Source organism: Microcaecilia unicolor, chromosome 5, assembly GCF_901765095.1.
Source record: "Microcaecilia unicolor chromosome 5, aMicUni1.1, whole genome shotgun sequence".
Lineage (NCBI taxonomy): Eukaryota > Metazoa > Chordata > Amphibia > Gymnophiona > Siphonopidae > Microcaecilia > Microcaecilia unicolor.
The window spans coordinates 220,920,014-220,934,793 of record NC_044035.1 but is presented as its reverse complement, the minus strand read 5'-3'; the positions used below and the strand labels follow the sequence as shown (position 1 = coordinate 220,934,793).

Here is a 14,780-nt window from a genome sequence, read left to right as displayed (position 1 = left end):
GCAATACAAAATTCTGGTCTTGACCCACAGAGTTTTTCACACTGTTGTTCCTATCTATCTCTCTTCTCTGATTTCCCCTGATCAGCCCTCTCGTGCCCCTCATTTGGCCTATGAAAATTGTCTCTCTATCCCTGTACACTGTTCTCGTCTTCAGTCCACACTCATCAATCTTCCTTTTTCTTTACTGCCCCTTCTCTATGGAACTCTCTTCCACTATACCTTCACTTGGAATGTTCATTCCACAAGTTTAAAGCAGTATTGAAAGCTCACTTATTCTGGCATTTCCAGATCCAAGAGACCAGTAGCCTTGTCCGCTATATATTTTTTTCGTCTTTCACTATATTGACATTCCTTTTCTTTCTGATTTTAGATTGTACACTGCTTTGATTTTATGACTGAAAGGCAGTTTAGCAAGAACTTAGTAAACTAAACTAAATTAGCCATTAATTCACATGGGATCTAAGAGAGCATCCTCTAGCTCAGTGGTTGGCTCTCAGAATTTCCAAGTGTTGCCCTGCTGCTATGTTGTAAGGCTCACCTCAAGCCATGCTGGATAATTAATCATCAAAGCACAATGTGCAGATCCAAAAGCTCTAGGAGGCCATCCTGTAACTAGGCCTCGCCAGCTGATCTTGACCTCAAATTTCGTTAGTTACTAGAGGGAGAATCTAGCTTGCTTTTTATAGTTCCTACACACCAAGAAGAAGTTTTATCTCTGTGTAGCCAAATCTTGACAAAGCAGGACTTGCTTTCCTTTGTATTTCAATTCCTTCTTATTTTTGTAAGATTACATGACTGCCTCTTTTAACCATGAAGTTCAGTAATTTTGTGAGTACAACTTATGGTCTATTGTGTCCTGCCTTTTTTAGGCCCAAGCAATGGGCCCACTGCAATTCCTCTGCAATCCAGTGTTCAGCAATTTGCCAAATCACGATTCAGGATGGACTTTGGTATGCTTACAGATCTAAATTACTCCTTAGAATGTATTTTTGCGATCTTCTAGTTAGACTGTGCGAGTGGTAGGTAGCTGTTTTAGTTTCCTTGAGCACCACCTCTCAATCCATCCTCTTTATCAAACATGGGTTTACTAATGTCCCAAGTGGCCTGAGACATTGAATCCAGCTGGTCGTAAATTTCATCTCAAGTACTTTGACATCTGCCTGTGTACGTTCTATAATCAGAGCCTCCCCTCACTGCTATCACTGGGCTAGGAGCTGCAGGGTCTGCCATCTTGTCTTTGCCTACCCAAACTTTGTCATCCTCCTTGATGTTTTAGAGGCAGCAGTCTCCATTTAACACAGTAAGTGACGGCAGATAAAGACCTGAATGGTCCATCCAGTCTGCCCAACAGTCATGTTCATTATCAATTCAAGATAAAATCAACAATGAACACGATATTATATACTTGATCATGGTCTTTTTTTGGTGTTTCTGAGACATAGACTGTAGAAGTCCGCCCAGCTTTGTCCTTGTGTTCTAACTACTGGAGTTGCCATCAAAGCCCACTCCAGCCTATCCGAATCAGTCTTCTCATTTATGGGATACAGACCGTAAAAGTCTGCCTGGCACTGTCTTCACGTTCCAAATTACTTTATTTTGTTTTTGCAAGTTGTTCCTGCAAATTATCATTGAAGGCCTTGGGAAGAAAAACACGTTTAAAGGCTTTCAGAATATGTGGTTAGACAATAACTTTAGCTGAATCAGTAGAGAGTTCAATAATATAGGATCTGTAACATAGAAAACGGAGGAAAAATAATCCTCAAGCCAGATTTGTAAGTGGGAACTTCTAGTAGATTTTTACTCAAAGTGCATAAGAACTTTGATGTGCAGTACAACCTTAAAGAAGATGAGAGGGATGCTTTATGTATCAAAGTCAATATTTTAAACTGTGTGCTTCAAAAAGCAGGAATATAAAGTAACTTTGCCAAAATTGGTGAAATATGCTCAAATCAAGTAGCACCCATTAACAAGCGTGAAGCTAAACTTTGAGCAACCTGCAGGGAAGGAAAACAATAGAAATGAAGTTCTAAGAAAAGAGTATCACAATAGTTAAATGAAACAAAACTAGATCAATATCAATAATGTACTTATATTCTGCTATATCCCCATATGGGTTCAATGCGGTTTACAAGATACAAAAGCAAAAAATACAACAAATAAAGATCATATATGAATCATATAATCAGCAACCAGCCCAATCACCCACTATCAAATAAAGTCTTCCATATTTTATGAAATACCAAATAAGAGGATTCCAATCTAATCATAGAGGGTAGAGAAGTCCATAAAGCAACTATAGAAAAAGAGTATAAAGTATTAAAAATATGCAAAAAAACTGACTCCTTGAGAGCAAGGAGGTTGGAAAATTAGAGAATGACGCAAATGGGCCGAGTGACATTGGAGGGTGGCCAATGTAACGCCGATTTTTAAAAAAGGCTCCAGCGGAGATCCGGGAAATTATAGACCGGTGAGTCTGACATCAGTGCCGGGGAAAATGGTAGAGGCTATTATTAAAAACAAAATTACAGAGTACATCCGAGGACATGGATTACTGAGACCAAGTCAGCACGGCTTTTGTGTGGGGAAATCTTGCCTGACCAATTTACTTCAATTCTTTGAAGGAGTAAACAAACATGTGGACAAAGGGGAACCGGTTGATATTGTGTATCTGGATTTTCAAAAGGCGTTTGACAAGGAACCTCATGAAAGGCTACAGAGGAAATTGGAGGGTCATGGGATAGGAGGAAATGTCCTATTGTGGATTAAAAACTGGTTGAAGGATAGGAAACAGAGAGTGGGATTAAATGGGCAGTATTCACAATGGAGAAGGGTAGTTAGTGGGGTTCCTCAGGGGTCTGTGCTGGGTCCGCTGCTTTTTAATATATTTATAAATGATTTAGAGATGGGAGTAACTGGCGAGGTGGTTAAATTTGCTGATGACACAAAGTTATTCAAAGTTGTTAAATCGCGACAGGATTGTGAAGGATTGCAAGAGGACCTTACGAGACTGGGAGACTGGGCGGCTAAATGGCAGATGACGTTTAATGTGAGCAAGTGCAAGGTGATGCATGTGGGAAAAAAGAACCCGAATTATAGCTACGTCATGCAAGGTTCCACATTAGGAGTTACGGACCAAGAAAGGGATCTGGGTGTCGTTGTCGATAATACACTGAAACCTTTTGCTCAGTGTGCTGCTGCGGCTAGGAAAGCGAATAGAATGTTGGGTATTAGGAAAGGTATGGAAAACAGGTGCGAGGATGTTATAATGCCGTTGTATCGCTTCCTGGTGCGACCGCACCTTGAGTATTGTGTTCAATTCTGGTCGCCGCATCTCAAGAAAGATATAGTAGAATTGGAAAAGGTGCAGTGAAGGGTGACTAAAATGATAGCGGGGATGGAACGACTTCCCTATGAACAAAGATTAAGGAGGCTAGGGCTATTCAGCTTGGAGAAGAGACGGCTGAGGAGAGACGTGATAGAGGTATATAAAATAATGAGTGGAGTGGAACAGGTGGCTGTGAAGCATCTGTTCACGCTTTCCAAAAATACTAGGACTAGGGGGCATGCGATGAAACTACAGTGTAGTAAATTTAAAACAAATCGGAGAAAAGTTTTCTTCACCCAACGTATAATTAAACTTTGGAATTCGTTGCCAGAGAAAGTGGTGAAGGCGGTTAGCTTAGCAGAGTTTAAAAAGGGGTTGGACGGTTTCCTAAAGGACAAGTCCATAAACCGCTACTAAATGGACTTGGGAAAAATCCACAATTCCAGGAATAACATGTATAGAATGTTTGTACGTTTGGGAAGCTTGCCAGGTGCCCTTGGCCTGGATTGGCCGCTGTCGTGGACAGGATGCTGGGCTCGATGGACCCTTGGTCTTTTCCCAGTATGGCATTACTTATGTACTTATGACCAAACGAAGTAGTATTCAATGAGTTGCCCATAAAGGTAATGGGAGTTTCTCTGCCATAAATTGATCCATTCCCTTGAAAACTATAAACTTGCATGCCCAAGTTAAAGAATGGTTCCAGGTATGTGAGTAATTGGCTGTAATCAGTGTTAATTGGTACTACTTTGTAGTATGCACACAAATACCCTTAATTGGTATTCTACAAATTGATCGTGCAACTGGAAAGGTTCATGGATGTGGGAGCAGGCCTCTTAGACACTGCTGGAACCTCCTTGGCATGCCCCAAAAATTGTAGTTCTGAAGAAAATCCATAGACTACTGGAAATAGTAAGCACAATGGTTTTGAAAAAAAAAATCCTCTGACACATAGGAATCCAGTGTAACATTCTCAAATAAGGTGACATACTATCAAATTTCTGATTTACCATCTTCAAATTGTTAAAATCTAGCAGTTCCCAGAGGCTTCACATTACATCAGTTTCAACTTTAAATTGTTTTTTAAAACTCTTTAATTGCATTCATATATTCAATGATAAGTCCAACAAAACTCCAAGATACGACGAAAATGGGACGACTTCCCTATGAGGAAAGGCTGAAGCATCTAGGGCTCTTCAGCTTGGAGAAAAGATGACTGAGGGGAGATATGATAGAGGTCTATAAAATAATGAGTGAACGGGTAGACGTGAATTATTTGTTTATTCTTTCCAAAAATACTAGGACTAGGGGGCATGCAATGAAACTACTAGTAAATTTAATATGAATCGGAGAAAACTGTATTTCACTCAACATGTAATTAAACTCTGGAATTTGTTGCCAGAGAATGTGGTAACGGCGGTTAGCTTAGCGAGGTTTAAAAAAGGTCTGGACGGCTTCCTAAAGGAAAAGTCCATAGACTATTATTAAATTGACTTGGGGAAAATCCACTGCTTATTTCTGGGATAAGCAGCATAAAATGTATTGAACTTTTTCGGGATCTTTCCAGGTATTTGTGACCTGGATTGGCTTCTGTGGGAAACAGGATGCTGGGCTTGATGGACCTTTGGTCTGTCCCAGTGTGGCAATACTTATGTACTTATACCACAGTAATTTCAATGTACTTATACCACAGTAATTTCAAAATTGGAATAGAATTCTGTCCTCCATATATTCAGCTGGCAATCTTTTTTTTTAACTTGAATATTTTTTTTATTTTTCTTTACCACAGAAATATATAACCAAGAACAGTCTGCAAACAGGCTTAACAACAAAAACAATGATGCATCAATATTACCTAAAACTCCATCATATAAAGACCTCTCGGAAGGGGATCACGTGATTCCATGCAAGGAAGAGGATGCTAGTTGGAGCCTCTCCTGCCACTTCTTTTTAAAATCCACTTTGCTGTATCAAAGCGCCTTCGTTTCTCCCTACTGAGTGCCTGATTGCAGGCTGACAGTGTTGGGATATCGCAGCTCCTTTTTCTCTTACCAGGATGACCTCTAAATCGGTAAGAAAAGATAAAGGTGAAGCATGCCCAGCTGAAGAGAAAAGGGTGGCTCCCCTAGCCCAGTGGGTCAGTCACCGAGCTCAGTCTGGGTATCGGAAATTGCAGTGGAAGTGGCTGCTATGATAGGGCCGCTGCTAGACAAACACCTTGCTCCCTTAGAAGAAAAACTGGACAAAGTGCATACTACCTTAGAAGATCTTATCTGGATGTCACCCAGTACCAACACCGTTTAGGAGAGCTGGAGGACTGGGTACGTGTTGTGGAAACTTCTTGTTCTTAGCTGCAAAAAGTCTTAACACTTTGTCAGGATAAGCTAGAAGATTTGGAAAATCGCTCCCAGAGGAGCAATCTTCGCTTGGAGGGGCTCCCCAGGTTGAAATTTTAGAGTGAGCTGAGCAGCTTTCTGGAGGCCTGGTTTCCCCATGAGCTTGATCTCTCAGACCATCTGGGCCCACTAAGTGTCGAACATGCATACAGGTTGGGAGCACAAAAATTAGCGAATGCACCATCCTGCATAGTCATTCTGAAGATCCTAAACTATGCTCATAAAGTGGGCCATTCTGCAGGCTCAGAGAGGGTAAAACACTGACCTATGAAAATAAGAAGGTTTTATATTTTCAAGATTACACCACGGGGGTTGCCTCCAAACAGTACAGTTATGCTCCGATCTGTTCCACATTGTTTGCAGCCAAGATCCGATTTGCTTTGCTCTACCTGCCTTGCCTTCAGGTTCATCATCAGAACCAGGTGCTACTGTGGAAGCACCTAAGCAATATGTGGATGGGTTGGAGTTAATGGTGTTTCTACAGTAGGACCGAACTCGAGTCCTGAGTGTCCCTTGGTCATTTATTGATGCAGAGAGCCCTTTTCTTCTGTTGCAATACCGTGCCTCCTAGTAGTTATTATGAGGGCTTATTCAGCATGAGTTCACTGTACTATTGGAAGAAACCTAAAGACCACCTGGCTATTCCAGTTTAATTTCTAGTCAGCCAACCCAGTCAGCCCTGGGACATTGGGATGGATCCGCTGCTCCTTTCAGTTTTATTTCCGGGAGTACAGAAAGCGACACCTCGCGCAGAATACAGGTCACGTCAGCAATTGTACTGGCAGTGCAGTATCTGGTTCTTTTCCACCTATTTTGGTTTCCTTCTTATGCCCCAGATAAACTCTCTGGGACATTTATCAGCATCATGTACTTAGGGACACTGCCGCAGTCTGACAGCAGGGCGATGAACTACCATGGGCCGCCTATTCTTTCTATGCACTTTTGTCTTTTTATTGTTTTTCCACCCTTGGAGATTGGATTTATTACTTATGTTGGGCAACTACCATTATTACACTAGTGAAGTGTTGTTCTTTCCTGCCTATTGACCATTTTGGATTTATTTTGTTTGACTGCAATTTTGTCCACCAGCCATAGAAATAATCTTTTTGGAGAGAAGGTGGGGGAGGTCATGGACCTCATCAGAAACCACACTGATACCTTCGATATTCTCTCCCGACGAGCGCCTTCTACATGCTCATTATTTAGGAAGGTTTTTTTGCAAGTCGGAGTCCTTATTACTCAAGAGGTGTAGGTACACTCGTTTTTGCTCCCCTGAGCAAGCTCAGCGCCAGCATGCTTGTTCATGTCAACAGTGTGTGCCTAAGACCCAACCAGCTCCCCAGTCAAAACAAGGGATGAGTTTTTGACTGGCTTCAGCAGAGCATAGCCACCATACAAGTAACCGTCCCAGATGACCTACAGGTGGGGGGGAGGGGAGACTGAATTTTTTTTCCAAGAAAGATGGCCCCTTGTAGCTTCTAACTGTGGGTTCTTCAAATAATCTGTCTCAGTTGGCCTTGTATTGACGTCAAGGACCACCAGATTGCCCTATGAGAGCCTCTTCAGCTCGCTTCACAAGGAGGTACTTGCAGAGGAATTGTACGCCCTTCTAAAGGCCCATATGGTTGAACCCATTTCACCAGGGGAAGAAAGGAAGGGATTCTATTCCAGGTACTTCCTTGTGCCGAAGAAGACAGGAGGATAATAATAATAATGCTTTATTATAACCCGCTATACCTTTAAAAGTCTAAGTGGGGAACCAATCACATACAAAATATTAAAAAACAAAGCAATAATAGTTATTTCTTTACATAACAAACTATACCAAAAAACTCTACAATTCAAACATACAGCAGATTAAAATTTACATGGTATTAAAATAATTTATACATCAGAGGAGCCAAAGGCCTGAAGAAATAAATGAGTTTTCATTGCTTTTTTTATACTGGTCCATATTTTGTATTGAATGTTCAACGGATAAAGCATTCCATAATTTCGGACCTTTGATGTAGAAAATGGATGATCTACATTCTTTTAAATAAACCTGATGAAATGAAGGCACATCAAGTAGCTGTTTCTGAGATGATTTCAGAGAGTGAGTAGGTTGATAACACCTTAGTGTGGTGAGTTGGTAAAATATTACCATTCAATATTTTGAAAATGCGATAAAATTTTAAATTCAGTGCAAAATTTTACAGGGAGCTAATGCAGTGATTTCAAGATTGGAGTAACATGATCATCCCATCCTAGATTAAATTCCTGGTCAAAGAAAAATTCAGGATGGTTTCCGTGGGTACTCTTCTCCCAATGATTCAGGCTCAAGATTCGCTATGATCTCTGGATTTAGAGGATGGCTATATGCATATCCTGATACTTCCAGGTCACATGAGATATGTCAGATTTCTGCTGAGAACACATCATTTTGTACCGTGTGTTGCTGTTTGGCCTCGCGTCAGCTCCTAGGGTAGTCACCAAATTTTTAGTGATAGTCACAGTGTCACTACGCGGACTGGGAGTCCATGTGTTTCCCCACCTAGATGATTGGTTGTTAAGAGCACATCGAAGGACTGTGCTTAGGGGTCTGTGGAGAACTATTCTGGTACTAGAGCTACTAGGGTTCGTTTTAACCTACCCCAAGTCCATCTGCTCTCAGTTCAACAATTGGATTCATTGGAGCCCTGCCTTTCTCTCTGTGCCCTCGCCACTTGAGTTCAAGCAGGCCAGCAGGTCACAGTTCAGCAGATGTTGAGGTTGCTTGGCCACATGGCTTCCACTGTACATGTCACTCCTTTGGCACGTCTCCAATGAGACCTGCCCAGTGGACCCTAGCTTCCCAGTGGTGTCAAGTGTTCAGGAACCTAGCAGATGTCATCAGTGTAACCCCAGAGCTGATTCAGTCCATCCTCTTGTGACCAATTCAATCCAGTTTGACAATGGGACTTCCATTTCAAATTCCTCAGCCCCAGAAGGTGCTGATGATGGGTTAGGGAACTCACTTAGATGGGCTTCACACTTGGGGTGTTTAGTCAACTAAGGAGGCAGATCTTCATATCAACCTTCTGGAGCTACGGGCAGTCTGGAACACTCTGAAAGCTTTCAGAAGTCAGCCAAACTATACTCATTCAAGTGGACAATCAGGTTGCAATGTATTACACCAACAAGCGGGGGGGGGGGGGGGGGGGTACTGGATCGTGCCCTCTGTGTCAAGAGGCCCTCCAGATTTGGCAGTAGCTATCCAGAAAGGGATAGTTCTCAGAGCCATTTACCTGGCGGGAAAATCTAACAGCCTGGCCAATTGAGCAGGGTAATGGAACTGCACGAGTGGTCACTCAGCACAGGCGTTGCCCGAGAGATTTTCTGAGTGTGCTGCACCCCCTTGGTAGATCTCTTTTTCACTCCTTACAATCACAAAGTCCCTCAGTACTGTTCCAGGCTCAGAGCACATGACAGACTAGCATCTGATGCCTTCCTTGTTTTGGGAGAACAGCCTTCTGTATGTGTATCCTTTCATCCCTCTCATGGGGAAGACTTTAATGAAACTCAAGCAAGACCGAGGGTCCATGATCCTCATATTCCCATATTGGCTTAGACAAATCTGGTTTCTGCTTCTTCCGGCATTATCCTCTGCAGGACTGCCGAGGGGTTGGGCAGGAGGAGCAAGATTCCCCAGTGCTGGTAAGGCTTCCGGAGGCAGGCAGAAGGTTCTGCTCCCTCAGTCTGTCTCTCTCCTTCTCCTGTTTCTCAGGATCTGGGTGATTACGTTAATATGAAAACCCGGATCCCGGCACACAGGATCAAGAGAGTGACAGACTGAGGGAGGAGTAGAAAGGAAGGGAATCGGAAACAGGAAAGAGGGCGGGGTAGCCTGAGTGGTGGGGTGGGGGGGGAGGGCGCCCTGTCTCTTGGCGGCTCTGATCCTCTGAAGAGCCTTGGAGATTGGAGTGTTTTCCAACCCTCATAACGCAGATTGAGTGATCTATATCCCAACCGCCAATCTCTGGCCCTCACAGCCTGGATGTGGAGAGATTAGAATTTGCTTCCTTGAATCTACCAGAGGGTATCTCCAAGTCTTGCTGGCTTCCCAAAAGATGTAATTCTTTCAGATGGAGGAGGTTTGCCCTCTGATGCTCTCACAAGGCCCTAGATCCTCTTTCTTGCCCTAAGCAGACCCCGCTTGAATACTTTCTGCATGTTTCTGAGTCTTGTCTTAAGACCAACTATGAAAGGGTTCACCTCAGTGCGATTAGTGCATATCATCAATGTTTGGAAGGTAAGCCCATCTCTGGCAGCCTCTAGTTGTTCACTTCATGAGAGGTTTGCTTTTGACAAAGCCCCCTATTAAGCCTCCGCCTGTGTCATGGGGCCTCAACGTCATTTTTACTCAGCTAATGAAAGCTGTCTTTGAGCCACTTGATTCCTGTCCACCGAAGTACTTGACCTGCAAGCTCTTATTTTTGGTGGCAATTACTTCAGCTCGCAGAATCAGTGAGCTTCAGGCCCTAGTAGCGAATCCATCTTATACAAAATTTCATCATAATAGAGTAGTTCTCTACTCACACCCTAAGTTCCTGCCTAACGAAGTATCAAGAGTTCCATCTCAATCAGTTTATCGTTCTTCTGACATTTTTTCCCAAACTTCATGCTTATCCTGATGAAAGCGCACTGCATACCTTGGACTACAAGCGATCATTGGCCTTTTACCTGGAGCGGATTTGGCCCTACAGACAGTCCACCCAACTTTTTGTTTCTTTTGATCCCAACAGGATGGGGGTCGCCATCGGAAAATGCACAATCTCCAGTTGGCTGGCGGATTGCATTTTTCACTTATGCCCTAGCCGGACTGACTCTTAAGGGTCATGTCAAGTCTCATAATGTCAGAACCTTGGCGGTGGCAGTAGCCCAGTTGAGATAGCCTCTCTAGAAGAGATTTGCAAGGCTTCAACATAGGCTGCACTATCACACAGTTTGTATATAGTTTCAGGTTGATTAACTTTTTGACCTCACCGTAGCAAGTTCCTATTGTTCTAATACTGTTGTTTTCGGTGAGCCTGGTTTCTAGAGATTCACACATGTGAGAATCAACTGGCCTGCTTGTCCTCAGAGAAAGTGAAGATGTAGCAGTTATTCTCCGAGGACAGCAGGCAATTAATTCTCATATATTCTCCCATCTCCCCTTGGAGCTGTCTTGGATAATGGATAAATGACTTGTGCTAGATGTAATCTTCTTGGATTTCAGCAAAACCTTTGGGTATGGTTCCTGACTGAAGACTCACTAATAAGCTGAGAGGGCTGAACTTAGGACCTAAAGTGGTGGACTGGATTGGAAACTGATTCACCGACAGCTGACTTGTAAATAGTTTGGGGGGGGGGGGGGGGGGGGGGGGGGGGGGGGTTCTGTACAAGAATTTATGCTCGATTGCAAAATTGAAATATATAAATAAATTTTAAAAACAAGAACAAATAAAATCCCCAACAAATCAGTGCACTAATAGTTTAAATTAAAAAAAAGAAGTGGATGGGGAGGGGTCAAATGCTTAGAAGGAATCAAGACCTAAATTGGAGAGAAAATTTATAAAAAAGGCAGAGAGGTGTGGTAGCTATGTTAGTCCACTCTTAAAGGTTATCAATAGAAATCAAACAAAATAAAACATGGAAAAGAAAATAAGATCTGACGAAGAAGGGCAACCTTCGAAAGCTAATCAAGAAATGTATTAAGTTATGTCCAATAAAAAAGGTATCATCTTATTTTCTTTTCCATGTTTTATTTTGTTTGATTTCTATTGATAACCCATAAAAAAGGCATGCAAGCACTAAGAGGCATATTCAGTTAATTTTCTTAATTTGTTTTTAAACAAGAGGGTTATTTAAATACAGTACTTTTTATGAGGTGATCACAAAAATGTATAAGAGACCTTTTATTAAGGATTACCCACATTATCTGGCACAGGATCAATTTTATTCCTACGGGCCCTGCTGCAGATAACGTGCTAATTTTTAATTAAAAAAAAAACCCCATATAGTCCTTTAAGTACAGGTAAAAGCAAATCAAAAGTTAAAAGTAGAAGCTGTAGTTAAAAATTTGTGGATCTAATGACCTACTTATTCTTCCTCTTGATTCTTCTTTCTGTTGGTTTCTAGGTAGATATCTTCGTCCTTATTATCTTGGACCACAGTCCACTCTATGAAAGAACCTATAGCGTCATATATTTGGGCACCTAGTTTAGGTGCCTCCAGCATAATGCTCTAGATAATAAACACCAGTTTTGTTTGCTTCTACTAATTTACTGAGCGGTATTTCCCCTAGCTGGAGATATAAATAGGGAGATTTACATGCTCTCCTTCTCAAGAAAATAGTTTGCAAAAAAATATGTACTCCTTGACAGAGAGATAATGGATGAATCTTCAAGAAAAGTCACCTCACTTTAGCACAGTGTTTTCTCAGGTGTGATATAGGGATACATCTTGGTGTATTCCCTCTTTTCTCTTACATGTGAAACCCCAGCTAGATTTTCCCTCTGTACCATCCTGTAGAAAGGTCTCTTCTGTCCATATTTCTTAGATCTTCTATGCCACCCTTTTTTTGCATCTTGTCTAGCTGACTTGTGAGATGATTGCAGTTTATATCAAATGGCCAGGCTTATCACTAAGATGCAGCACTCCTTGCTCTGTAGCATCCATGCAGCTAACTGCAGCTACTCCCGCTCTCCAGACTCCTTGCTCTAAAGATGAAACAGACTGCTGCATTCAAAACGCTGTTATAGTTCCCTCTAATTGTGAGAGGAGACTTCTATCCTTCGAGTGACAATGTCCAGCCTTCTTAACTCGTATTGTAAGTGGAGTTCAACTTAGGAGCATAGGCTTCCGAATGTTCTTTGACATAGAGGGCACAATTTTGAGTATCCAGCTACAGTTGAAATTGAGGGCCAAGAAACATGCTGTGGCAGCCCCTACCATTAGACCAACTGAGGCAGGGGGCCTTAGGCGGCACTCTTTATGCAGCAGCATCTCCCCCCCCCCCCTTCCTTCCTCAACTCCCCTCCCCAGTCTACCATCTTTTTTTGTTTTTCAAAAGTTGGCAGTGTCAGTGATCTCCATACGCTGCCCTGCCACCGGCACTTCCTCCGTACTGCGGGCTGCCTATGTTTTCTCAAAGGCGGGTCACAGTACAAAGGAGATGCCGGTACCAGCGGCAGGGCAGTGTATGGGGATTGCTGTAGCTGACGATTTTTGAAAAGAGAGAGAAAAAAAAAGTATGCTTGGGGAAGGGTTTGGAGGGAGGAAGGAAAGGGTGGAGATGCCAGACTGCCGCTAGGGGGAGGGAGGGAGTTGGCAGAGAGAGTATGGAAAGATGGACTTGGGGGGGTGGGGGGGTGGGGGATGGATCCCATTCAATCCCTGCCTCATGCGGCAGATTACCTTGGGCTGCCCCTGCATCTGATTTTAGGTTTTAACTCATGAGCACAGATAAAACATCCTGATGCAAATAATATAGGTATTGATGACGTAAACACTGGAAAAACACCTCTTCGTTGGCATTTCTTGCACTCTCCACCCAGTGTTTGTGCCTTTTCTGTGCTATTGACTCAAGTGACAGAAACATACATGTTTTTAATTCCACTGTAAAAGGTGCCTACTTGTGATGTAAAAACACAAATAAGCACCAATATTTTTTTTTGTAAATCGCCCCCCCCCCCCCCTCAATTAGCTGAAAAATAAACAGCCAATTTTACAACTAATAAATATGTATAAATACAAGCCCTATCTGCATTATAGGAAAGGTTTTCCCCTTCTTCCATTGAAATTAAAATATCAGTAATTTTAGATACCCTTTGTGCATCAGAGACTAGCCTGGTTGTCAAAGCCTGAGGAAAGAGTGGTTGGAGTCAGCTATTATAATAAGTATACATAGAGCTTATAATTTTATTCAAATTTAGCGTATTAATAATTTTATTCCAATTTAGAGTATTAACAAATAAATTGGTCTCTTGGAGTTTTGTTCAAAAAATGAAGGAAATAAAATGCTACAAAGAAATTCTATGGTGGTTAGCACTGGTAATAAGAGTTGTGGTATGGATGGGTAGGCCATATGGAGGCATATTTTCAAAGCACTTTGGGAGGCTAAGTTCCATAGGTTTCTATGGAACTTTGGGAGACTAAGTGCTTTGAAAATGAGCTTGATAGTCTGCTTATATATTGTTTGTTTCTGTGTTGTAATTTTGCCTGATTTTCATATATCTTACTTCTGTTAGTTTATTTATTAGAATGTATTAACCACCTTTATGAAGAGATTCACCCAAGGCAGTGTTCAGCAGGTACAGTTTAACATAAAACTTACAATTTTGTTAACAACATAACAATAGTAAAAATGACCAAATATAAATATACAATAAATGAGGTGAGAACAGCAAAGTAAAACCTAATAATAGGACTACCACCATTAGTTTAGTTTATTGAAAACTTGATATAGAACTAATCGGTATGTCATCAAAGTGGTTGCTCACGGTGTCACTGATTTGTAAGGACACCTTCCTATTTTATTTCTGTTGGTATTATAAAAAGATTTGTTCATGGCTCATACAGTGCTTCAAAGGCTGCATTGTGATCTTGGCAGGATTGTAATGCAAAATCTGAGTTGGTTACATATTTGACAAAATGTTGTTTTTAATGAACAGGTCTCGTATACATCTTGGTTTCTGGATGCCTTTAACTATGCCATTTTAAAGAAGATAGATGTGTTAAATCTCAGTATTGGTGGACCTGACTTTATGGATCATCCCTTTGTCGATAAGGTTTGTACAAGCAGCACATGAAATTCTGTAACAGTAGTCAACATTGTTGAGCTGTACCTTTTTAAAATGTGCTGTTTCCAATGTAATTAGATATTGTTTTTTTTTAAGCTCAAATGAAAAAAAAAAGTTCTCTATCTAGTTTTGCCTCATATTTCTTTTATCCTTTAGTCTGTTTATGCACGTTTTGAATGTGAGCATTCTAGGCGCATAGGATGTCATTCTTCTATGATTCAATTCAAGAAAACATGAGGATGTCATCAAATTTCAATA

General features: G+C 41.6%; 1 protein-coding gene across 1 annotated transcript in view; it reads left to right on the top strand.

Moving 5' to 3' along the window:
- The window catches only part of MBTPS1 (membrane bound transcription factor peptidase, site 1), a 514,786-nt gene that overhangs the window by 117,801 nt on the left and 382,205 nt on the right, over nucleotides 1-14,780 (top strand). The window contains 1 exon segment of the mRNA XM_030203794.1: nucleotides 14,394-14,510. Coding sequence (XP_030059654.1) covers nucleotides 14,394-14,510 — 117 coding nt within the window.